The sequence below is a fragment of the Pelobates fuscus genome, chromosome 9, assembly GCF_036172605.1.
Source record: "Pelobates fuscus isolate aPelFus1 chromosome 9, aPelFus1.pri, whole genome shotgun sequence".
Taxonomy (NCBI): Eukaryota; Metazoa; Chordata; class Amphibia; order Anura; family Pelobatidae; genus Pelobates; species Pelobates fuscus.
This window is the reverse complement of record NC_086325.1, coordinates 22,312,747-22,339,398: the sequence shown is the minus strand read 5'-3', so window position 1 is coordinate 22,339,398 and position 26,652 is coordinate 22,312,747. Positions and strand designations below refer to the sequence as shown.

Sequence of the window (26,652 nt, the reverse complement as noted above, 5' to 3'; positions counted from 1 at the left end):
TTATATATAGTGTGTACCACTCATAGAGTGTGTTATATATAGTGTGTACCACTCGTAGAGTGTGTTTATATATAGTGTGTACCACTCGTAGAGTGTGTTATATATAGTGTGTACCACTCGTAGAGTGTGTTTATATATAGTGTGTACCACTCGTAGAGTGTGTTTATATATAGTGTGTACTACTCGTAGAGTGTGTTTATATATAGTGTGTACCACTCGTAGAGTGTGTTATATATATATATATATAGTGTAGAGTGTGTTATATATATATATATATAGTGTGTACCACTCGTAGAGTGTGTTATATATAGTGTGTACCACCCGTAGAGTGTGTTATAGAGTATATAGAGTGTGTTATATATAGTGTGTACCACCCGTAGAGTGTGTTTATATATATAGTGTGTACCACCCGTAGAGTGTGTTTATATATATATATATATATATATATATATATATATATATATAGTGTGTACCACTCGTAGTGTGCATTATAGTGCTCATAAAGTGTACTACTCATAGGCTGACTATCAGGACTATTCACTAAATTAAGAAGTGAAAGTGAATTTTAAATTTAAGGCCAAAGTAGCTGCACTGAAAGCATAGACAGCTTGGAAAATCTTTCAAGTTCACCTATTTTGACCTTAAAATGGAATTAATTTTGATTTCTCACTTTAGTAAATAAACCCAAATATCTCACATTTTTTAATGGGGATCCTCATATAAATCTGCTTACTTACAATGTGCATCTCTCCCATAACCCTGATAATAAAAACCAGCACTTACCACTGCAGCAGAAAAATGAAAATTAGCATACACAAAAAATGCCAAAAAGCTTGTGATGAGACCGAACACAATACTCCCCACAATTTGATCGTTGGTCCTTTTGAGTCAAAACCCATCCCGTAGTTAAGAAAAATGTGTTTCAAACAGTGTTTGCTTGCTAAGTGTGTCTGCAGAACTCCAGCCTGGAGTCAGAATCACGATGTCTGCCGATGTCTGCCTGCGCTCCTTTGCAAGTTAAACTGGGATTATTTGGGATCTCTGTGCTCACGGTCTACATCTCAAAGTCTAAACTGAGATATGCAGGTGAAGCACAACAATAATCTTTATATCTACACAAAAGATCCAAAATAAACTGCAAAATCAGGGAAATAAATATTATTATTTATATTATATTATTTAATAGCCAGCGCTAAACGAAAAATAATCGAATTCCTCTTATTTCAATTGTGTTAAAAAAGATTGAAAGATTTTGTTGAAAATGAGTATTTGTGAGTTAAAAGTGACAATCTGATTTCTCATTGGATCAGCAGCACACAGGGGTGGACTGAGAACCCTCAGGGCCCCCGGGGAAAATAAATCAAGGGCCCCCTTACAGGCCCCACCCATACTCCTCAGCAAGCGCCACCCATGTCCCGCCTCCATGCACCGCCTCCAGCCACACCCTACACAATCTTTAGACACAAGGAACAAAAGTGCAATAATCCCTTCGAGGCCCCAGTAGAGACTACAATTGAGGGCTAATGGGCCATGGAGGGGGGTCTTTCTAGCAGAGGCTATCTCAGTGTCCTTTAGAGAGTGTGTTAAAAAGAATCCCCTCCAGGCCCTATTAGAGACTACAATGGAGTCTAATAGGCTTAGAAGGGGGTCTTTCTAACAGAGGCCATCTCAGTGTCCCTGCTGGAAACAGTCGCCTCTAGGCCCCAGTAGAGACTACAATTGAGGGCTAATGGGCCATGGAGGGGGGGGGGGAGCATTCTAGCAGAGGCTATCTCAGTGTCCTTTAGAGAGTGTGTTAGAAATAATTTCCTCCAGGTCCCATTAGAGACTACAATGGAGTCTAATGGGGCCTGGAGGGGGGTCTCTCCAACACTCTGGTTCCTATTCACAATATAGAAACACAACATAGCTCGCTGATACCTAGGCCAAGTTGGCTCCTCTTACCTTAATTACTGTTGCTGGGTGGCAGTCTGTGGGCTTGCTGGAAGGCTGTGGGCTTACTGGCTGCAGCTGGCAGGCTGTGGGCTTGCTGGCTACTGCCGGCAGGCTGTGGGCTTGCTGGCTGCAGCTGGCAGGCTGTTGGCTTGCTGGCTGTGGCTTGCTGGCTGGCAGGCTGTGGCTTGCTGGCTGTGGTTGGCAGGCTGTGGGCTTGCTGGCTGTAAGCTGGCTGGCCGGCCTGTGGGCTGGCTGGCTGGCCGGCCTGTGGGCTGGCTGGCTTGCTGGCTACTGGGGCACTTGTAGATTATTTAAAGAAATAATCCATGCACAATAACCACTACTGCTCTGTGTAGTCGTTATGGTGCCAGGAGGGCCGGGCCCCCCTTTCAGAGTAAGTAGTCAAACCGTTTAAGAACAGTTTGACAACTTACCTGGGGTCTGCTGGAATATGAGGCTGTAGTAGGGTATAGGAGCAGTGGTGCAATGTGTAAGGGGTGCAGTGTGTGTGAAAGGTTCAGTGTGTGTGAGGGGGTGTAGTGTGTGAATGTGTAGGGTGTGTGGGGCAATGTGTGTATGAGGGGGCTGTGTATGTGTGTGGTAATGTTAGTATGGGGGGCTGTGTGTGTATGGGTGGGCAGTGTATGTGTGTGTGTGAGGCAATGTGTGTAAATGTGTATGGTGTGTGTGGGTGTATGGGGGCAGTGTGTGAATGTGTATGGTGTGTGGGGGCAATGTGTTTATGGGGCTAGAGTTCACTCTCACCACTGCGACCACCAGGAATCCCTGGTGGTCACAGTGTTGAGAGTGAACTCTAGCCCGTAGCTCTAGGGCTAGAGTTTACTCTCGCAAGAGCCGTAACGTTGCCGTGGTAACCGCGGCAACGATCTGTGCTCGCGCAAGAAGGACCCAGAGGAGCTGAAGGCTGAGCTCCCGGGTCCTCTCTTCCTCCCTCCTCTGCCCGCACGGTGCCTGCGGACAGAGGAGGGGGCAATTGCCCTCCTCTTACTCCCCCTCCCCCTCTTCATACCCCCCTTCTTACTCCCCCTCACTCTCTTCTTACCCCCTTCTTACTCTCCCCCTCTTCTTACTCCCCCTCCCCCTCTTCTTACTCCCCCTTCTTACTCTTCCCCTCTTCTTACTCCCCCCTCCCCCTCTTCTTACTCCCACCTCTTCTTACTCCTCCCTCTTCTTACTCCCCCCTCTTCTTACTCCCCTCCCCCCTCTTCTTACCCCCTACCCCCTCTTCTTACTCCCCCCTTCCCACCCCCCTCCCCCTCTTCTTACTCCCCCTTCCTCTTTTTACTCCCCCCTCCCTTCTTACTCCCCCCCTCTTCTTACCCCCTCCTCTCTTCTTACTCCCCCCTCCCTCTCTCTTCTTACCCCCTCCCTCTCTTCTTACCCCCTCCCTCTCTCTTCTTACCCCCCCTCCCTCTCTCTTCTTACCCCCCTCCTTCTCTCTTCTTACCCCCCTGCCTCTCTTCTTACCCCCCTCCCTCTCTCTTCTTACCCCCCCACCCTCTCTCTTCTTACCCCCCCTCCATTTCTCTTCTTACCCCTCTCTCTTCTTACCCCCCTCCCTCTCTCTTCTTACCCCTCCCTTTCTCTTCTTACCCCCTCCCTTTCTCTTCTTACCCCCTCCCTCTTTCTTCTTACCCCCCTTTCTTCTTACCCCCCTCCCTCTTTCTTCTTACCCCCCTCCCTCTTTGTTCTTACCACACCCCCTCCCTCCTGGTTCTTACCACCCCCTCCCTCCTTGTTCTTACCACCCCCTCCCTCCTTGTTCTTACCACCCCCCCTCCCTCCCCCTCTTTGTTCTTACCCCCCTCTTTGTTCTTACCCCCCTCTGTTCTTACCCCCTCTTTGTTCTTACCCCCTCTCTTTGTTCTTACCCCCTCTTTGTTCTTACCCCCCTCTTTGTTCTTACCCCCCTCTTTGTTCTTACCCCCCTCTTTGTTCTTACCCCCCCTCTTTGTTCTTACCCCCTCTTTGTTCTTACCCCCTCATGTTCTTACCCCCTCTTTGTTCTTACCCCTCTTTGTTCTTACCCCCCCCCCCCCCCCTCTCTTTCTGTTTCCTGTACCCGGCCGGACTGACAGGAAGGTGCACACTCAGTGTGCACCTTCCTATCACTCCGGCCGGGCACCGCGGACCGAAAAGCCGCTCGGCCACGCTACAGGGGAGGGGAGGTGAGAAGCTGCAGCCGCCTGAGGCTCTTAAGAGAGCGCTCAGGCGGCTGCAGCATTTAAAGGGGCAGCCGGGCCCCCTGATGGCGGGCCCCCCTCCCGGCCGGGCCCTCGGACGTGTCCGAAGTGCCCGACCGGTCAGTCCGCCCCTGGCAGCACACTATTTATAATAGCCATACAAATCATTACAGCCCCAAACATTCTAAACATTATGGCAGTGGTTCCCAACCCAGTCCTCAAGTTCTACCCCACCCCCACCAGTCCAGGATTTAGGGATTACCTTGTTATGTCTAAGGTGTTTTTTCATTTTTTTTCTTTTCTAAAAACATCATGGACTGGTAAGGGGGGCGTGGGGGGAGGTTGGGTAGGGAACCACTGCACTATGGTAATCCTATAGACTGTAAGCTTGTTTGAGCAGTGTCCTCTTCAACCTATCGTTCCTGTAAGTTTTCTTGTAATATTCCTATTTATAGCTAAATCCCTCCTCTTAGAATATTGTAAAGCGCTACGGAATCTGTTGGTGCTATACAAATGGCAATAATAATAATAATGTTATCCTATTTCCTGATTAGATACATTGATAACGTTAGCAGACAGGTTACATACAGATGAACTCGTTACAATATTTATCCAGATGAAACACTGCCACCTGCAGGCTGATACAGTTCATACACGTAGGAGAGCATCTGAGTGAGATAGTCACTACCGGAATTTTGTGCCTAAAGAACAAATCCTGTGCTGCACTGGCCTAGTTTCAAAAGCCATCTGCAAGTAAGAGGCTGAGCTAATTACATGGTGGACCATGCTAGATGGGCACTGGGGTAAAGCTAAATGCGGCCTGAACCCACTACCCGGCTACTGCTGCTCACTGAGGGGTAAGCAGAAAGGAGCCCATGCTTCCCCAACAACTTGACACCAGTGACTGCTGTGACTGTGCATGCCTGGTTTTAAATCTGTGCATGTGACTGTGCGTGTGACTGTGCGTGTGACTGTGCGTGTGACTGTGTGTGCGACTGCGTATAACTGTGTGTATAAAGAAAAGAGAATGGAGGGGACACCCGGAACATGCATCTTGCAGGAATGGAGCTGTCATAGTGACCAAAATGCATTCATACATAACACAGATTAAGGAAAAGCGTACTTATTTAGCACTAGCACTGTTTGATTTGTCTCCCACGTTGGAATTAATGTAGGAACTACCAATATTGGGGTACTGTGAAGTAGTGGTAGGCATAACACAATATGGCCACATTGTGGAACTGACTCCCCATATTTGTTTGCTTACATAGACATTTATAAGTAGCCTTATAGAATTAAGAAATTTGTTTTTATGAGTGCTCTGTTCCTTATTATGTCTTACTGTGTGGCTGTCTGTCTGTCTGCCTGTGTGTATGTGACTGTGTGTGTGACTGTATGACTGCATGCCTGTAACTGTGTATGTGACGATCTGCCTGTAACTGTGTGTGTGTGACTGTCCACTTGCCACTGTGACTGTGTGTGACTGTTGACCTGTAACCGTCTGTGTGACTTGCTGCCAGTAACTTTGTGTTTATGACTGACTGCCTGTAACTGCGTGTGTGATTGTGTGCCAGTGCCTATGTGACTGGCGTGTGATTATATTTGACACTATATGTGTATAACTGTGTACTTCAGATTGCGCATGTTCCACTGCAAAAATACACACCTGCATTCACACATAGACCTTCATGCATTTTTAAAATCTGAATTAAATACCCATCCCAAATATCACAAGTACACCCATAACTGAGGCACAGACAACGTTTCAGCACACTGGACTGCCAGAGATCTGCATGCTCCCTCCCTGCAAGGTAACAGGGAGGGGGAATTATTATATATAAATTGTTAGAATGATTAATGTAATACATTTCTATACAAACACACACACACACACACTATATATACGAATGAGCGACTGTGACCTGGGAGTGGCGCTGTGAAGATTTTTTTGCACAGGGAGCCTGAAGGCCGGCCCTGTACCTAACACACTCTTTCTTGCTCTGTTTTTGCATTACCTATTTTCTGGATGTTTACTTTGACAGGACCACCATTAACTCTCTGGGAGAATGGAATCATCAAAAATAATATTACCGTCCACAAACATAACAGCAGTCCTGACTTCTAGGGTGAGATGGCTCCACCACAGTCTCATTAAGACAACCCATGGGTATTAGTTGGCTCATTTCTGATTATGGGAGAGGTTTAGGACAGTCTGACATACCAAGCACTGACCTTCATTCCATGTGGGCAGCTACAAACCAGCCCACAATGCACATTAATTAACCCTGACATAGCTGTCTGAGGGGCATCATTCATAAACAGGGCTATACATAGGACACGAGGTCACACATTTAGGCTGGAAGAAAGGAGATTTCATCTAAGGCAAAGAAAAGGTTTTTTTTTACAGTAAGAGCAATAAGGATATGGAATTCATTGCCTGAAGAGGTGGTTTTGTCAGAGCCTATACAGAGGTTTAAACTGCAATTGGATAAATACTTGCAAATACATACCATACAGGGATACAATTTCCAATTAGTGGGGTAATAGCTGCTTGATCCAAGGAGACATCTGACTGCTATTTTGGGGTCAAGAAGGAATTTTTTCCTAGTTTGTTGCAAAATTGGAAGTGCTTCAGACTGGGTTATTTGCCTTCTTTTGGATCAACAGCAACAACATATGTGAGGAAGGCTGAACTTGATGGACGCAAGTCTCTTTTCAACTATGTAACTATGTAATTCTGCCATTACCCAACCTCCACCTTGATTTTCTTTTTAAATAACTGTCTCCATGTGTTACACCAAGGGTAGGCAAACCTTCGGCACTCCAGATGTTGTGAACTACATCTCCCCTGATGCTTTGCCAGCATAATGGCTGCCTACCTTCTGCTACACTTCAGATGGAAGTGAGGAAACCGTGTAACAGTGGTAAATCATGTACCTGGAAGAGGAGGGAGCTAGAAACATCTTCTCCCCAGATATTTTATTGAACAAAATACACAAGTAACAACATGTATTAAAACAAAGAGGAAAACAAACTGTTACCAAACTTATAGCATCTAACATAAGCATTCCTTCTCATTATATATATATATATATATATGTCCTGGTAAAATATTTTATAAATAAATATATATATATATATATTTCACATTTGTAATGTTACAACCTGGAATTAAAATGGATTTAAAAAAATATTTTTACTACCTTATTTCCACACAATTTACCTGACAATCTGATGGTGCAAAATTGTGACACAAACTTTATTTATTAACACCATCAAACTGTGCAATACATTTTAATCCCAGCTTGTAACACTACAAAACATGGAAACATCCGAGGGTGTGAATATTTATGCAACACTCTGTTTGTACTTGTAATACCTCCATCTTATCTCACTCAATATCTTCCTTTTTTATCCCCAGCTTCCATTCCTGCTTCTAGGGCAAACTGTAATCTCGATAAAATACAAATTTCTGGAGGTAGTTACAGTGTAAATGAAGATGGTAATGTCGTCACTTACAGCTGCCCCAGTGGAATGTACCCCTACCCAGGACCCATACGAGAGTGCCTGAGTTATGGATGGACAAAAAAGAATGCAAAGTTTGTCTGCAAAAGTAAGTCCCTCCAATGTTACACTGCGGGTCTGAAACTATGTTATTGCATTGTAGGGGTCACTGCGGGTCTGAAACTATGTTATTGCATTGTAGGGGTCACTGCGGGTCTGAAGCCCTGTTATTGCATTGTAGGGGTCACTGCGGGTCTGAAGCCCTGTTATTGCATTGTAGGGGTCACTGCGGGTCTGAAACTATGTTATTGCATTGTAGGGGTCACTGTGGGTCTGAAGCCCTGTTACTGCATTGTAGGGGTCACTGCAGGTATGAAGCCCTGTTATTGCATTGTAGGGGTCACTGCGGGTCTGAAGCCCTGTTACTGCATTGTAGGGGTCACTGCAGGTATGAAGCCCTGTTATTGCATTGTAGGGGTCACTGCGGGTCTGAAGCCCTGTTATTGCATTGTAGGGGTCACTGTGGGTCTGAAGCCCTGTTATTGCATTGTAGGGGTCACTGCGGGTATGAAGCCCTGTTATTGCATTGTAGGGGTCACTGCGGGTATGAAGCCCTGTTATTGCATTGTAGGGGTCACTGCAGGTCTGAAGCCCTGTTATTGCATTGTAGGGGTCACTGCGGGTATGAAGCCATGTTATTGCATTGTAGAGGTCACTGCGGGTCTGAAGCCCTGTTATTGCATTGTAGGGGTCACTGTGGGTATGAAACCCTGTTATTGCATTGTAGGGGTCACTGCGGGTCTAAAGCCATGTTATTGCATTGTAGGGGTCACTGCGGGTCTGAAGCCCTGTTATTGCATTGTAGGGGTCACTGCAGGTATGAAGCCCTGTTATTGCATTGTAGGGGTCTATGCGGGTATGAAGCCCTGTTATTGCATTGTAGGGGTCACTGCAGGTCTGAAGCCCTGTTATTGCATTGTAGGGGTCACTGGGGTCTGAAGCCCTGTTATTGCATTGTAGGGGTCACTACGGGTATGAAACACTGTTATTGCATTGTAGGGGTCACTGCGGGTCTGAAACTATGTTATTGCATTGTAGGGGTCACTGTGGGTATGAAGCCATGTTATTGCATTGTAGGGGTCACTTCAGGTATGAAGCCCTGTTATTGTATTGTAGGGGTCACTTCAGGTATGAAGCCCTGTTATTGTATTGTAGGGGTCACTGCGGGTATGAAGCCCTGTTATTGCATTGTAGTGGTCACTGCGGGTCTAAAGCCATGTTATTGCATGGTAGGAGTCATTGCGGGTATGAAGCCCTGTTATTGCATTGTAGGGGTCACTGCGGGTATGAAGCCCTGTTATTGCATTGTAGGGGTCACTGCGGGTATGAAGCCATGTTATTGCATTGTAGGGGTCACTGCGGGTCTGAAGCCCTGTTATAGCATTGTAGGGGTCACTGCGGGTATGAAGCCATGTTATTGCATTGTAGGGGTCACTGTGGGTCTGAAGCCCTGTTATTGCATTGTAGGGGTCACTGCGGGTCTGAAGCCCTGTTATTGCATTGTAGGGGTCACTGGGGTCTGAAGCCCTGTTATTGCATTGTAGGGGTCACTACGGGTATGAAACACTGTTATTGCATTGTAGGGGTCACTGCGGGTCTGAAACTATGTTATTGCATTGTAGGGGTCACTGTGGGTATGAAGCCATGTTATTGCATTGTAGGGGTCACTGCAGGTATGAAGCCCTGTTATTGTATTGTAGGGGTCACTGCGGGTATGAAGCCCTGTTATTGCATTGTAGTGGTCACTGCGGGTTTAAAGACATGTTATTGCATGGTAGGGGTCATTGCGGGTATGAAGCCCTGTTATTGCATTGTAGGGGTCACTGCGGGTATGAAGCCCTGTTATTGCATTGTAGGGGTCACTGCGGGTATGAAGCCATGTTATTGCATTGTAGGGGTCACTGCGGGTCTGAAGCCCTGTTATTGCATTGTAGGGGTCACTGCGGGTATGAAGCCATGTTATTGCATTGTAGGGGTCACTGTCGGTCTGAAGCCCTGTTATTGCATTGTAGGGGTCACTGCGGGTCTGAAGCCCTGTTATTGCATTGTAGGGGTCACTGCAGGTCTGAAGCCCTGTTATTGCATTGTAGGGGTCACTGCGGGTCTGAAGCTATGTTATTGCATAGTATGAGTCACTGCGGGTATGAAGCCATGTTATTGCATTGTAGGGGTCACTGCGGGTATGAAGCCCTGTTATTGCATTGTAGGGGTCACTACGGGTATGAAACCCTGTTATTGCATTGTAGGGGTCACTGCAGGTCTGAAGCCATGTTATTGCATTGTAGGGGTCACTGCGGGTATGAAGCCCTGTTATTGCATTGTAGGGGTCACTGCGGGTCTGAAGCCCTGTTATTGCATTGTAGGGGTCACTGCGGGTCTGAAACTATGTTATTGCATTGTAGGGGTCACTGTGGGTCTGAAGCCCTGTTACTGCATTGTAGGGGTCACTGCAGGTATGAAGCCCTGTTACTGCATTGTAGGGGTCACTGCGGTTATGAAGCCCTGTTATTGCATTGTAGGGGTCACTGCGGGTCTGAAGCCCTGTTATTGCATTGTAGGGGTCACTGTGGGTCTGAAGCCCTGTTATTGCATTGTAGGGGTCACTGCGGGTATGAAGCCCTGTTATTGCATTGTAGGGGTCACTGCGGGTATGAAGCCCTGTTATTGCATTGTAGGGGTCACTGCAGGTCTGAAGCCCTGTTATTGCATTGTAGGGGTCACTGCGGGTATGAAGCCATGTTATTGCATTGTAGGGGTCACTGCGGGTCTGAAGCCCTGTTATTGCATTGTAGGGGTCACTGCGGGTATGAAACTCTGTTATTGCATTGTAGGGGTCACTGCGGGTCTAAAGCCATGTTATTGCATTGTAGGGGTCACTGCGGGTCTGAAGCCCTGTTATTGCATTGTAGGGGTCACTGCAGGTATGAAGCCCTGTTATTGCATTGTAGGGGTCACTGTGGGTATGAAGCCATGTTATTGCATTGTAGGGGTCACTGCAGGTCTGAAGCCCTGTTATTGCATTGTAGGGGTCACTGGGGTCTGAAGCCCTGTTATTGCATTGTAGGGGTCACTACGGGTATGAAACCCTGTTATTGCATTGTAGGGGTCACTGCGGGTCTAAAGTCATGTTATTGCATGGTAGGGGTCATTGCGGGTATGAAGCCCTGTTATTGCATTGTAGGGGTCACTGCGGGTATGAAGCCCTGTTATTTCATTGTAGGGGTCACTGCGGGTATGAAGCCATGTTATTGCATTGTAGGAGTCACTGCGGGTCTGAAGCCCTGTTATTGCATTGTAGGGGTCACTGCGGGTATGAAGCCATGTTATTGCATTGTAGGGGTCACTGTGGGTCTGAAGCCCTGTTATTGCATTGTAGGGGTCACTGCGGGTCTGAAGCCCTGTTATTGCATTGTAGGGGTCACTGCAGGTCTGAAGCCCTGTTATTGCATTGTAGGGGTCACTGCGGGTCTGAAGCTATGTTATTGCATTGTAGGGGTCACTGCGGGTATGAAGCCATGTTATTGCATTGTAGGGGTCACTGCGGGTATGAAGCCCTGTTATTGCATTGTAGGGGTCACTACGGGTATGAAACCCTGTTATTGCATTGTAGGGGTCACTGCGGGTATGAAGCCATGTTATTGCATTGTAGGGGTCACTGCGGGTATGAAGCCCTGTTATTGCATTGTAGGGGTCACTGCGGGTCTGAAGCCATGTTATTGCATAGTAGGGGTCACTGTGGGTATGAAGCCCTGTTATAGCATTGTAGGGGTCACTGCGGGTATGAAGCCCTGTTATTGCATTGTAGGGGTCACTGCGGGTATGAAGCCCTGTTATTGCATTGTAGGGGTCAATGCGGGTATGAAGCCCTGTTATTGCATGGTAGGGGTCAATGCGGGTATGAAGCCCTGTTATTGCATTGTAGGGGTCACTGCAGGTCTGAAGCCCTGTTCTTGCATTGTAGGGGTCACTGCGGGTCTGAAGCCCTGTTATTGCATTGTATTATTATTATTATTATTATTATTATTATTATTATAGCAATTTATATAGCGCCAACAGATTCTGTAGCGCTTTACAATATTATGAGAAGGGATTTAACTATAGATAGGACAATTACAAATAAACTTACAGGAACAATAGGTTGAAGAGGACCCTGCTCGATCGAGCTTACATTCTATAGGAGGTGGGTGTAAAACACATTAGGACAGGAATTTGCAATCAAATAAGGTGGACTGCCCTTTAGGAGAGGGCAAGAGACAGGTATGTGAGGTAAGGGTTAGTCTTGGAGGCCATATGCTTTCCTAAAGAGATGGGTTTTAAGGCACTTCTTAAAACATGCAAGACTAGGGGAGAGTCTGATGGCGGTAGGCAGGCTATTCCATAGGAAGGGAGCCGGCCGCGAGAAGTCCTGCAAGCGCGAGTTGGCCGTACGAGTGCGGACAACGGACAGGAGGTGGTCACGGGCAGAGCGGAGAGACCGAGAAGGGACATACCTATGGATCTGTGAGGAGATATAAGAGGGGCTAGAGTTGTTCAGTGCTTTATAGGTGTGAGTTAGTACCTTGAATTGACTCCTATAGCATACAGGAAGCCAATGTAAGGACTGGCAGAGGGGTGAGGTGTGAGAGAAACGACTAGAGAGGAAAATCAGTCTAGCAGCAGCGTTCATTACGGACTGTAGGGGTGCAGTACGGCTTTTGGGAAGACCAATCAGGAGAGGGTTACAGTAATCCATGCGGGAGATTACCAGAGCATGGACAAGCTCCTTGGTAGTATCTGGTGCAAGAAAGGGGCGGATGCGGGCTATGTTTTTAAGATGGAATCTACAGGATTTGGCAACATGCTGGATGTGAGGCTCAAAGGTGAGACCAGAGTCAAGTATGACGCCAAGACAGCGCGCTTGCAAGGATGGACTGATGTTGGTACCACAAACTTGAAGGGAGAGCGAAAGAGGAGGATCAGTATTAGGAGGAGGAAAGACAAGGAGCTCAGTTTTTGAGAGATTGAGTTTCAGAAAGCGGGAGGACATCCAGTCAGAGATGGAAGAAAGGCAAGCAGTGACACGTTGCAGGACGGCAGGGGAGAGGTCCGGAGAGGAGAGATATAGCTGGGTGTCATCAGCGTACAGGTGGTAGTGGAATCCAAAAGAGGTAATAAGTTTGCCAAGAGAGGCAGTATAAAGAGAAAATAGAAGGGGACCAAGGACGGAGCCTTGGGGAACTCCAACCGAGACAGGGCGAGGGGAGGAGGTATTGTAGGGGTCACTACGGGTATGAAACCCTGTTATTGCATTGTAGGGGTCACTGCGGGTCTGAAACTATGTTATTGCATTGTAGGGGTCACTGTGGGTATGAAGCCATGTTATTGCATTGTAGGGGTCACTGCAGGTATGAAGCCCTGTTATTGTATTGTAGGGGTCACTGCGGGTATGAAGCCCTGTTATTGCATTGTAGGGGTCACTGCGGGTCTAAAGCCATGTTATTGCATGGTAGGGGTCATTGCGTGTATGAAGCCCTGTTATTGCATTGTAGGGGTCACTGCAGGTATGAAGCCATGTTATTGCATTGTAGGGGTCACTGCAGGTATGAAGCCCTGTTATTGCATTGTAGGGGTCACTGTGGGTATGAAGCCCTGTTATTGCATTGTAGGGGTCACTGCAGGTCTGAAGCCCTGTTATTGCATGGTAGGGGTCACTGCGGGTATGAAGCCCTGTTATTGCATTGTAGGGGTCACTGCAGGTCTGAAGCCCTGCTATTGCATTGTAGGGGTCACTGCGGGTATGAAGCCCTGTTATTGCATTGTAGGGGTCACTGCAGGTCTGAAGCCATGTTATTGCATTGTAGGAGTCACTGCGGGTCTGAAGCCATGTTATTGCATTGTAGGAGTCACTGCGGGTATGAAGCCCTGTTATTGCATTGTAGGGGTCACTGCAGGTCTGAAGCCCTGTTATTGCATTGTAGGGGTCACTGCGGGTATGAAGCCCTGTTATTGCATTGTAGGGGTCACTGCAGGTCTGAAGCCCTGTTATTGCATTGTAGGGGTCACTGCGGGTATGAAGCCCTGTTATTGCATTGTAGGGGTCACTGCAGGTCTGAAGCCCTGTTATTGCATTTTAGGGGTCACTGCGGGTATGAAGCCCTGTTATTGCATTGTAGGGGTCACTGCAGGTCTGAAGCCATGTTATTGCATTGTAGGGGTCACTGTGGGTATGAAGCCATGTTATTGCATTGTAGGGGTCACTGCAGGTATGAAGCCCTGTTATTGTATTGTAGGGGTCACTGCTGGTATGAAGCCCTGTTATTGCATTGTAGGGGTCACTGCGGGTCTAAAGCCATGTTATTGCATGGTAGGGGTCATTGCGGGTATGAAGCCCTGTTATTGCATTGTAGGGGTCACTGCAGGTCTGAAGCCCTGTTATTGCATTGTAGGGGTCACTGCGGGTCTGAAGCCCTGTTATTGCATTGTAGGGGTGACTGCAGGTATGAAGCTATGTTATTGCATTGTAGGGGTCACTGCGGGCATGAAGCCCTGTTATTGCATTGTAGGGGTCACTGCGGGTATGAAGCCATGTTATTGCATTGTAGGGGTCACTGCGGGTATGAAGCCCTGTTATTGCATTGTAGGGGTCACTGCGGGTATGAAGCCCTGTTATTGCATTGTATGGGTCACTGCAGGTCTGAAGCCATGTTATTGCATTGTAGGGGTCACTGCGGGTATGAAGTCCTGTTATTGCATTGTAGGGGTCACTGCGGGTATGAAGCCATGTTATTGCATTGTAGGGGTCACTGCGGGTATGAAGCCCTGTTATTGCATTGTAGGGGTCACTGCGGGTATGAAGCCATGTTATTGCATTGTATGGGTCACTGCAGGTCTGAAGCCATGTTATTGCATTGTAGGGGTCACTGTGGGTATGAAGCCCTGTTATAGCATTGTAGGGGTCACTGCGGGTATGAAGCCCTGTTATTGCATTGTATGGGTCACTGCAGGTCTGAAGCCTTGTTATTGCATTGTAGGGGTCACTGCGGGTCTGAAGCCATGTTATTGCATTGTAGGGGTCACTGCGGGTATGAAGCCCTGTTATTGCATTGTAGGGGTCACTGCAGGTCTGAAGCCCTGTTATTGCATTGTAGGGGTCACTGCGGGTATGAAGCCCTGTTATTGCATTGTAGGGGTCACTGCAGGTCTGAAGCCCTGTTATTGCATTTTAGGGGTCACTGCGGGTATGAAGCCCTGTTATTGCATTGTAGGGGTCACTGCAGGTCTGAAGCCATGTTATTGCATTGTAGGGGTCACTGTGGGTCTGAAGCCATGTTATTGCATTGTAGGGGTCACTGCGGGTATGAAGCCCTGTTATTGCATTGTAGGGGTCAATGCGGGTATGAAGCCCTGTTATTGCATTGTAGGGGTCACTGCGGGTCTGAAGCCCTGTTATTGCATTGTAGGGGTCACTGCGGGTATGAAGCCCTGTTATTGCATTGTAGGGGTCAATGCGGGTATGAAGCCCTGTTATTGCATTGTATGGGTCACTGCAGGTCTGAAGCCCTGTTATTGCATTGTAGGGGTCACTGCGGGTATGAAGCCCTGTTATTGCATTGTAGGGGTCACTGCGGGTCTGAAGCCCTGTTATTGCATTGTAGGGGTCACTGCGGGTATGAAGCCATGTTATTGCATTGTATGGGTCACTGCAGGTCTGAAGCCATGTTATTGCATTGTAGGGGTCACTGTGGTTATGAAGCCCTGTTATAGCATTGTAGGGGTCACTGCGGGTATGAAGCCCTGTTATTGCATTGTATGGGTCACTGCAGGTCTGAAGCCATGTTATTGCATTGTAGGGGTCACTGCGGGTCTGAAGCCATGTTATTGCATTGTAGGGGTCACTGCGGGTATGAAGCCCTGTTATTGCATTGTAGGGGTCACTGCGGGTATGAAGCCCTGTTATTGCATTGTAGGGGTCACTGCAGGTCTGAAGCCATGTTATTGCATTGAAGGGGTCACTGCGGGTATGAAGCCCTGTTATTGCATTGTAGGGGTCACTGCGGTTATGAAGCCCTGTTATTGCATTGTAGGGGTCAATGCGGGTATGAAGCCCTGTTATTGCATTGTAGGGGTCACTGCGGGTCTGAAGCCCTGTTATTGCATTGTAGGGGTCACTGCAGGTCTGAAGCCCTGTTATTGCATTGTAGGGGTCACTGCGGGTATGAAGCCCTGTTATTGCATTGTAGGGGTCACTGCAGGTCTGAAGCCCTGTTATTGCATTGTAGGGGTCACTGCGGGTATGAAGCCCTGTTATTGCATTGTAGGGGTCACTGCGGGTATGAAGCCCTGTTATTGCATTTTAGGGGTCACTGCGGGTATGAAGCCCTGTTATTGCATTGTAGGGGTCACTGCAGGTCTGAAGCCATGTTATTGCATTGTAGGGGTCACTGCGGGTCTGAAGCCATGTTATTGCATTGTAGGGGTCACTGCGGGTATGAAGCCCTGTTATTGCATTGTAGGGGTCAATGCGGGTATGAAGCCCTGTTATTGCATTGTAGGGGTCACTGCGGGTCTGAAGCCCTGTTATTGCATTGTAGGGGTCACTGCGGGTATGAAGCCCTGTTATTGCATTGTAGGGGTCAATGCGGGTATGAAGCCCTGTTATTGCATTGTATGGGTCACTGCAGGTCTGAAGCCCTGTTATTGCATTGTAGGGGTCACTGCGGGTATGAAGCCCTGTTATTGCATTGTAGGGGTCACTGCGGGTATGAAGCCCTGTTATTGCATTGTAGGGGTCACTGCGGGTATGAAGCCATGTTATTGCATTGTATGGGTCACTGCAGGTCTGAAGCCATGTTATTGCATTGTAGGGGTCACTGTGGTTATGAAGCCCTGTTATAGCATTGTAGGGGTCACTGCGGGTATGAAGCCCTGTTATTGCATTGTATGGGTCACTGCAGGTCTGAAGCCATGTTATTGCATTGTAGGGGTCACTGCGGGTCTGAAGCCATGTTATTGCATTGTAGGGGTCACTGCGGGTATGAAGCCCTGTTATTGCATTGTAGGGGTCACTGCAGGTCTGAAGCCCTGTTATTGCATTGTAGGGGTCACTGCGGGTATGAAGCCCTGTTATTGCATTGTAGGGGTCACTGCAGGTCTGAAGCCATGTTATTGCATTGTAGGGGTCACTGCGGGTATGAAGCCCTGTTATTGCATTGTAGGGGTCACTGCGGTTATGAAGCCCTGTTATTGCATTGTAGGGGTCAATGCGGGTATGAAGCCCTGTTATTGCATTGTAGGGGTCACTGCGGGTCTGAAGCCCTGTTATTGCATTGTAGGGGTCACTGCGGGTATGAAGCCCTGTTACTGCATTGTAGGGGTCAATGCGGGTATGAAGCCCTGTTATTGCATTGTAGGGGTCACTGCGGGTCTGAAGCCCTGTTATTGCATTGTAGGGGTCACTACGGGTATGAAACCATGTTATTGCATTGTAGGGGTCACTGCGGGTCTGAAACTATGTTATTGCATTGTAGGGGTCACTGTGGGTATGAAGCCATGTTATTGCATTGTAGGGGTCACTGCAGGTATGAAGCCCTGTTATTGTATTGTAGGGGTCACTGCTGGTATGAAGCCCTGTTATTGCATTGTAGGGGTCACTGCGGGTCTAAAGCCATGTTATTGCATGGTAGGGGTCATTGCGGGTATGAAGCCCTGTTATTGCATTGTAGGGGTCACTGCAGGTATGAAGCCATGTTGATGCATTGTAGGGGTCACTGCAGGTATGAAGCCCTGTTATTGCATTGTAGGGGTCACTGTGGGTATGAAGCCATGTTATTGCATTGTAGGGGTCACTGTGGGTATGAAGCCCTGTTATTGCATTGTAGGGGTGACTGCAGGTATGAAGCCCTGTTATTGCATTGTAGGGTTCACTGCGCGTATAAAGCCCTGTTATTGTATTGTAGGGGTCACTGTGGGTATGAAGCCCTGTTATTGCATTGTAGGGGTCACTGCGGGTATGAAGCCCTGTTATTGCATTGTAGGGATCACTGCAGGTCTGAAGCCGTGTTGCCTCAATGAACGGAAACCCATTACTGCTTATATCTGCTTCCAACCTGTTTTTAATTTTAAACATTAAACCAAAATCTAAGGAGATGAGAAAAGGTGGAAGTATAAAAGGAGTTTGAGAATGTTTCCATATCCATTGTACACAATTTCAGGTTTAGGTCCGACTTACCTCCAGTTAGCCGGTTAAGTACCACTTATCTTCTCGTTAGTTCAGCTTAGTAAGTTAAGCACAATTTAATTTTCCCACTTTTCTTCACCAAAGTTCAACATATTGGGTAGAATCAAATTCCCATTTTTTTTTTGTATAATTAATGGCAATATATACATGAAATAGTTTTTCCCCTAGTTTGTGTGCCAGCTGTTGAGACAGATTTCAAATTAAACTTATGTGAAAATTACATTAAAAAAAATCTAAATAATATTGTAATAAATGTGTATAATAGTTATAACCTACAGCAAGTAGTACCGAAAGTATTCACATTTAAAAAAAAATATTTATCCAGTGGTGCATACTGTGCTGGGTAGCTATGGAATCCCATTAGATTGCTCGATTGTTGTGTGTCTGTCCATTACCGTCTGATCTGTCCTCTGTAAAAATTCTTCTTACTATCCAGACATTCGCTGTCCCAGTCCTGCAATGTTTGACAGTGGAGAGTATCACCCCAACAAACCTTTATACAATATCGGAGATGTTCTTCAATTTGAGTGCTGGTCAGGATTTGAATTGAAAGGGTCAGTAAACCGTACTTGTCAAGTGAATGGAAAATGGAGTGGAAAAACAGCTATCTGTGAGGACAATGGTAAGACTAAATACCGGAGTGGGGAAGTAGCAAGTGGGGAAAAAAATGCAAACTAGATGAATGAATAGGGGAGGACATGGACAAGTTCCTATGATGAACAATAGACCAGAGGACAGGATGTTGGGCAATTGTCGTAAAGGGACATATTGAGATAAACACTCCTTTAGCTTCTTTTAACTGTGCTTGGTGACACCATTAAACGTTTATGGAGCTTTACTCACAACTATACCTTGAGTTCACAGTAATATCCCTAGACTAGTTGTGGTGATTAACTATGCAACATTTTACCAAATCAAATTTGGCCAAAAATGGGTCGTCATTTAAGTGCATCCTAAAAGCATGTGTTCACAGTTACATATGGAGCCTGAGAGATTATTCATTCTGTTGCATGACCCTTCACCCCTTAAGGACACAAGTTCTGGAATAAAAGGGAATCATGATGGAATATTTCCGTCATGTGTCCTTAAGGGGTTAAGGAACACTAAACGCTCCCAACCACTTAATCTTAATGTCATTTTAGCCCTGCAATGTTAAAACATTGCCGTTTAGAAGATTGTTTCCAATGTAGAGCTAAACACACCTCTAGTGGCAGTTTTCCTGACAGCTGGCCTCCTCAAATGCTTCTTATAGCACGAATCTGATTGGAGAAGTATGGCGCTGGCTGTGCATGCACTTCTCGTCTCTTCTCTAGGAGGGCCAGTGGATTGGACAAGAAGACTGAGTACTATACTCTGAAACCATTTTTTAATTTTTGAAAATTATATATTTAGAAGGAGCCTGAATCTTAATGCTGAGGAGAACACTATAGCGTTAGGAATATGGGTTTGTATTCCTAACGCTATAGTGCTCCTTTACCATCTGTTTGTGTGTGGTATAATGTTTTATTGCAAAAATAAAAAAAATAAAAATTATAAAAATGATCAGCCAACAAAATCAACAACATTGGTGTAAATAAAACAAGATATATAGAGAATTCTCTAAATAGTGTAATACGCTAATACAGGAATCTTCAACAATAACGGTAAAGGTAGGCTTATAGTTGTTTTTACATTGTTTATTAGAACTAACCTTTTTTTGTCACAAAATATACGTGGACAAAGAAGACAGGAGTATAATAATATAACTTGTGGCACATTACTGGGGCAGACAATGTATCAATAACAAATACATTATTAGGTGGATCAACTTATACAGGGTATAGTCATATTACATATTGTAACCTAGAACCATATAACCACACAGTCTTAAAGACCGAAATACTGTCTTTTTTTAATTGGTCTGGCAAATAAATTTAAATAAAATTAAACAAAAAGAAAACCTTGCTTTTCTGAGCACTAACTGAACACTTGCTTCTAACTATAAACAAAACAAACAAAGACAATTGAGCACAGACCTTTTTCCAACTTAAATATTTCTTTTGTCCTTAAGAATACAATATTCCCAGCAGGCACTTTTGAAAAGGCATGCAGCCGCACTCACTGCTTGACCTTCTCATTCTGAATCCCTGACGGGGAAATCTTATATCAGCCTTGTGCTGCTCATTGCCAACAGGTGAGCAACTACCTGGGTGGACTGGATTCCTCACGCGCTGTGCTGACTGCAAACTCTGTAGTGGAACACTGGCCCTCCCTTCACTTCAAATACTCCACCCCAGGAACCCATATTAAATCACAGAATTGCCGTGACAAAAACAAACATCCTTTCTGGGGATATTAGACGATACATTGCATTGCGGCACTTTCACCATCAATAACAATGTACGATGCGCGCTGTCACAATATTAACAACTGGGAACTAAATAGTTAATGAAAACAGGGCAACAAGTGAGAAGTGAAAAGGCATTTAATAAGTGAAACACGGGCTAGCATGTGGCCAGCATAAAGTTTCTAGATTGCAATATAATTTTGGCAAAACTATGACTCTTCATTCTCCTGTGACCATTACCATTTATTTGTTTTAACCTCACTTTTAAGATAATTTTGTCTTTTTTTTTTTCTTTCTTTGCATAGGTGGATACTGTCCTAACCCTGGAGTCCCGATTGGCACCACTAAAACGGGAATTTCTTATGGAGTGGAAAACAAAGTGTTTTACAAGTGTAGTCAAGGATTCGATATGTTTGGGTCAAGTGTGAGAGAATGCACAGAGGACAAGTATTGGTCTGGCACGGAACCTTCATGCAGGGGTAGGAGGATTACAGATCAAAGTGAAACGCTGTCTGAGGCATTGCAACAATAGCACTGGAGAGTGAGGGGTAGTTAATTGCCACTAGTAGAGTTTTAGCATTTTGTTTTTAAATTCTTTATATTCAGCTGACCAATACAGGACAAGGCACATAGACACACTAGTGTCTCAAAGTTTCTAATTAAACTTTAGAAGGGCAAAAGGGACCTCACAAAAGTTCTAAGACAAGATAAAGAAGAACAAGGAGAGAAATGAATTGGCAAAGACGGAGAGGAGATCCCCTCAGGAGATGGACAAATAAGACACTCCAGCTATGGCCTCTCTTTAACATTTTTGGATAAGGTTTTCACATTTTTTTTAATTTATTTTTTTACTGAAGTCACCATAAATATCAATGGGAATTTTTGTAGATATATAATTTGAAAAGTATTTTTCTAACAGATTGTTAGAGAGCTCAGTGGGCTAATGCGTCATCAGTAGAATCTGTTCAACTCTTGGGTTGCAGGTTTGAATCCCATCAGGGTAATCCCCAGGATGTACTTGAAAACCAGAGTAATCGGAATGTGCTTTTCCTGGTTAAATACTTTGTTATTGTTTGAGAAACCTTATCTGAAAATATGAAATCAAGGCCTATGTTTTTATATTCCAACCAGAGACCAAGTCTTTCTATAGCTAGCGGTAGTAAGTATGAAGATGAGCAAATTCTCATTTTTTTTCTCTTATCCACAGAGTGGTACACATTTGACACACCAGAGGAAGTGTCTGAGATGTTCTCTGCTACCCTGGCAGCTAATATTGAAGCGGCTGACCCAGATAAAGAAGGGGAAGGTAGGAGAATTAGTATTCAAAGTCTTTCTTTTGTTTTTCATTTTCCAAGTTGCCTCATTTCTAACTCTGTATTTGTAAGTCTTAGAGTGTGCGAAAGTACTATTTATCTCCTCTTTTCGTGCAGTTGATCCATACAACCTTATTCCTTCTATTCATATTTTACTCTGAATATCACTAATATTGTAATGTTCCCTCTGCTGACATATATCTTTGCTTTTTGCCAACCTCCCCCAAATTTCTAATGTTCTCATATTCCCCCACCAGATATCAGCAAACGAAAACTTCGTATAAAGAAGGGAGATCCCATGAATATATTTATTATCCTGGATGCATCAAAAAGTGTTAAAGAAGAAGACTTTAATACTGCCAAGGAGAGCAGCATAACGTTCATAGATAAGGTATACTGGCAGAGTAACACTGTATCACAGACTGGGTGTGTTAGTCTCTAACGTTTCTGAAGATTCTATCACTCAGCAATAACCTGCATTTGTGCAGCAGGTGGGAAGTATAAATATGGGAGATTGTGGGATTGCAGTGTCTTTACTTAGAATCAGCAGAAATGGACATTAGGGAACCACCACATACCTGAACCATGTAACCCCAATCCACACATTAAACACATATTGCATTCACAGTCGAAGATCACACAATAGAAACATAGAAACATAGAATGTGACGGCAGATAAGAACCATTCGGCCCATCTAGTCTGCCCAGTTTTCTAAATACTTTCATTAGTCCCTGGCCTTATCTTATAGTTAGGATAGCCTTATGCCTATCCCACGCATGCTTAAACTCCTTTACTGTGTTAACCTCTACCACTTCAGCTGGAAGGCTATTCCATGCATCCACTACCCTCTCAGTAAAGTAATACTTCCTGATATTATTTTTAAACCTTTGTCCCTCTAATTTAAGACTGTCCTCTTGTTGTGGTAGTTTTTCTTCTTTTAAATATAGTCTCCTCCTTTACTGTGTTGATTCCCTTTATGTATTTAAATGTTTCTATCATATCCCCCCTGTCTCGTCTTTCCTCCAAGCTATACATGTTAAGATCCTTTAACCTTTCCTGGTAGGTTTTATCCCGCAATCCATGAACCAGTTTAATAGCCCTTCTTTGAACTCTCTCTAAGGTATAGAAACATAATACTGCTACAATGATACTGCTGGTATGCTATCTGTACCCAGCAAAGCCAGATCATTTAGATAATTATAAAGCAATTTCTGCTTTCTACCTGGATAGTCTCAGTCTGGTCCACAAATCCACCTACTCAAATCTGGTGATCCAAACCCAACCTGGTGACATGTCATTACATGATGTTAATACGATCACAATCACACGTTAGACATTATTGGATCAGAGAAAATGCACCCTATAGCTTATTGTAACAAACACACGAAATGAAATCCTGCGCTCAAACTCCCATCACTCCTGGGCAGCAGCAGTGGCTATAGTTTCCATCACCCAAATACATAAAACAAAAGAAGAAAAAACAGTTACCTGCGCTCTCTATCCCTTAGCACTCTCTCTCTCTCTTAGCACATTTAAATAATGGGAGGTTTTTAGCATCACACCAATGGCCATTTAAGTGTAAGCTCACCTGCACCATCAAGGTCAACCTCGTAGGTGAGTGCTACACTAACAATTCAACTTTGCTTTCAGATAAAAGGCAAAATCTGTAATGACACACGGAAAGGGTATTGGGAAAAGTGAATAGTGAATTCCTTCCATTCAGTGTTAAACCAGTTTTAATGTTGTAATGCTAAACAAGAGTCCACAGCAGCCAATCCCCTCTATGGGAAACATTAGCCTTAGCTTCAACCTCTGTGAATGGCTGAGAGTGTCAACTGACAAATTACATCCTATACAGAAAAAACACAAACAAGCGTGTGAACAAAACCCAGTGAAAAAATACGAATATTAGCAGACAGGAGCTTCCCTGTATTAGGTGAAGAATCCAGATGAATCCCCAAAGACTTCCTCCTGTCTTCAGCAAAACGTATACATACAAAATAGGGGATAATCTGCTAAATAGAGAGTAAATAACATAGCATATAACTGTGTGGAGATGAATCACATAGATGGTGTTAACAAGTGGCCACTCACAGATTTACACTTGTTAAACAGCCTTGAATAAAACTCCTCCTTCTATTCAAATTGATTCTTCCATCATCACACTCCCAGAGTAAGGTATACAATGTATTTAATAACTTACATAGAAGTATAAAGCAATCACCACTGGGCGTCCTACGCGTTTCGTCCTGGATTTGGACTTCCTCAGGGACTTGGTGAGTAGTAAGCACAGAATTCAATAACAATTGTTCCTTACATCCTATCACAAGGCGCATTGCTGGTATGAATTTATATGGCTAGAATAAAGAGTGTAATCTCTGCCTTGCCAGTAGGGGGCGCACTGAGAGTGGCCAGGGAACCCTAACTAAACTAGTCAAAAAATGGTTTAAAGGAACACTATAGTCACCTAAATTACTTTAGCTAAATAAAGCAGTTTTAGTGTATAGATCATTCCCCTGCAATTTCACTGCTCAATTCACTGTCATTTGGGAGTTAACTCACTTTGTTTCTGTTTATGCAGCCCTAGCCACACCTCCCCTGGCTATGATTGACAGAGCCTTCATGAAAACAAAACAACTGGTTTCACTTTCAAACAGATGTAATTTACCTTAAATAATTGCATCTCAATCTCTAAATTGAACTTTAATTACATACAGGAGGCTCTTGCATGGTCTAGCAAGCTGTTAACATAGCAGGGGATAAGAAAATCTCAATTAAACAGAACTTGCAATAAAGAAAGCCTACAAAGGGCTCTCTTTACAGGAAGTGTTTATGGAAGGCTGTGCAAGTCACATGCAGGAAGGTGTGACTAGGGTTCATAAACAAAGGGATTTAACTCCTAAATGGCAGAGGATTGAGCAGTGAGGCTGCAGGGGCATGTTCCATACACCAAAACTGCTTCATTAAGCTAAAGTTGTTCAGGTGACTATAGTGTCCCTTTAACACTGAATAGAGTGACTGAGCCAGGAGATTCGAGGTACTATAACTAATTCAATGAGATGGTGCCTGCAGTGTTTTTTTTTTTTTTTGTACAATCTTTATTGAAGTAAAGAGTTTATAAAAAAAAAAAATAAAACACAAATTAGAATAAAGAATCCACTCTGTGCAGGTCTAATATACAGCTTTTGCTGCAGATAAACAGTATATTTCTTCCATGTTATTCATGTTTATTTGTGCAAGTTAAGGATATAAAAAAGAGAAAGGGATAATGAATATAACAGAGGCAATAGTAAGAAAAAAAATAAAGAGAAAAAGAAAATAAATACATGAGAAAAATTTAGAATGGGGTAGAGGTTATTTAGGTTAGTCTTACTGTAAGTTGAGATACCTCTAGATTAGCATTTCCCAATTGATGTTCCGTGAAACTCTACAACAAAATTGGGGTTCTGCCACGATTTGCCCATCAGTTGGTCCAAGCACTTACGGACACCCGGTGGGTGTAGCTGAACAGGGGCCCGGTCAGAAAGACGGTAAGAGAGCTGCTGCCGACCTCACACACCAGCGGCCAGCCAGCAATTTACGATGCACAATTTTTGTACTCTATGTCAAAGGGTTCCACTGCAAAAATTAATTGGGAACCCCTGCTCTAGATTAAACAGGGCGTATGTCAGGGTAGTTACTTCTGTAATGACAAAAACACATGTACACGATATCGTAAATATAATTTGAACACCTTAAAGAGACATAAACTGCAATGTCCCTATGGTTAATTGTGTACCTGTCACCTATTAGCAGCATCAATGCATTTGACTGTATATAAATCACTGTATGATTTTATAAATTATTGGCAGGTTTCCAGCTTTGATATCAAACCCCGATACTCAATTATCTCTTATGCTTCTGAGGCAATCCCAGTTGTCCGTCTGTCTGATGAAGAGAGTGTGGAAGCAGATAAAGTGATAGACAAACTGGATGAGTTTAAGTATGGAGGTTAGTACTGTGCGATTTCCTTTAGTAATGAATAGCATACTGTGTTAGTCCATGTTATACAGAGCTAAATAATATTATACCAGGAACTAAATGAAGAGAGACACTCTACTCAGGGTTGGTGCCACAACTTTTGCTACGCAGGCAAAGATGCATTTTTCTGCTCTCACTTCTGCAAAAAAAAGCAAACAAAAACCATCTTCACCTGTGTTTCTCTTAACCCCCCTTTTGAACTTCTTACTCCCTTTTGTGTTTCTCATCCACTTTTTTTATTGTATTTTCCGCTCTAGTGTATCTTTCCCCCGATTTTCACCTTTGTGTGTCTTATACCCCCCCTTGTGTGTTTGAAACCCTTCCCCCTTGTGTATCTCTTACTTTCTCTCAGCCCCTTTGTTGGTCTCTCCCCCAGCTCCTCTGTGTGTCTCTTTCTCCCTCCAGCCCCTCTGTGTGTCTCTTCTCCCCCAAAACCCCTATGTGTGTCTCTCTCTTACTTATGGACTGGTTTCTAGGTAAAGAGAAAAAAGGTTAACAAGCACAAAATCTCAATACATCCTGTAGAAAAATGTGCATAGTATGGATATGTAACTAAAGAAAATCTCAAGACATATCAACAATCAATAAAAAGAAATCTAAAGGCCAGAGACATGATAACAAAAAATTATGAATCTTTATATAAGTAAAGTGCATGTTTTCTTCAAATACAGAATTCACATATCAAAAATTAATTTAAAACTTTAGAGCAAAATTAGGATCCACACTCGCTCATAGACTTACATTAAGATAGACACACCATACAGTCACCCATAGACTTCCACTGATATAGCAAACACGCTAAATTCATGTCAGGATCGGGACAGGGATCCAACACGCAGAGTACAAACAGTAGCCAGATACGTATACCGGACCTTAGAATGGCCGGACTAACGTAAGTAGTACAGTATAGAATGGTCAAAGACAAGCCGAGGTCGAGGGTAACAGAAGACAGGTAAGCGAGAGACAAGCCGAATCAAGGGTAACAGAGATAAGCAGAGTAAGGTAAACAAGCCGGGTCAAAACCAAAAGGGATAATAGAATACACAAGCACTGAGTGACTAGAACAAGCTAGA

The 26,652-nt window shown here is 44.5% G+C and overlaps 1 protein-coding gene across 1 annotated transcript in view; it reads left to right on the top strand.

Moving 5' to 3' along the window:
• Positions 1-26,652, top strand: part of LOC134572479 (complement factor B-like) — a 67,826-nt gene that overhangs the window by 3,958 nt on the left and 37,216 nt on the right. The window contains exons 2-7 of the mRNA XM_063431469.1: positions 7,561-7,752; positions 18,356-18,541; positions 20,551-20,724; positions 21,453-21,551; positions 21,816-21,949; positions 25,411-25,549. Of these exons, the coding sequence (XP_063287539.1) occupies positions 7,561-7,752; positions 18,356-18,541; positions 20,551-20,724; positions 21,453-21,551; positions 21,816-21,949; positions 25,411-25,549 (924 nt within the window). The remainder of the gene's footprint in view (positions 1-7,560; positions 7,753-18,355; positions 18,542-20,550; positions 20,725-21,452; positions 21,552-21,815; positions 21,950-25,410; positions 25,550-26,652) is intronic.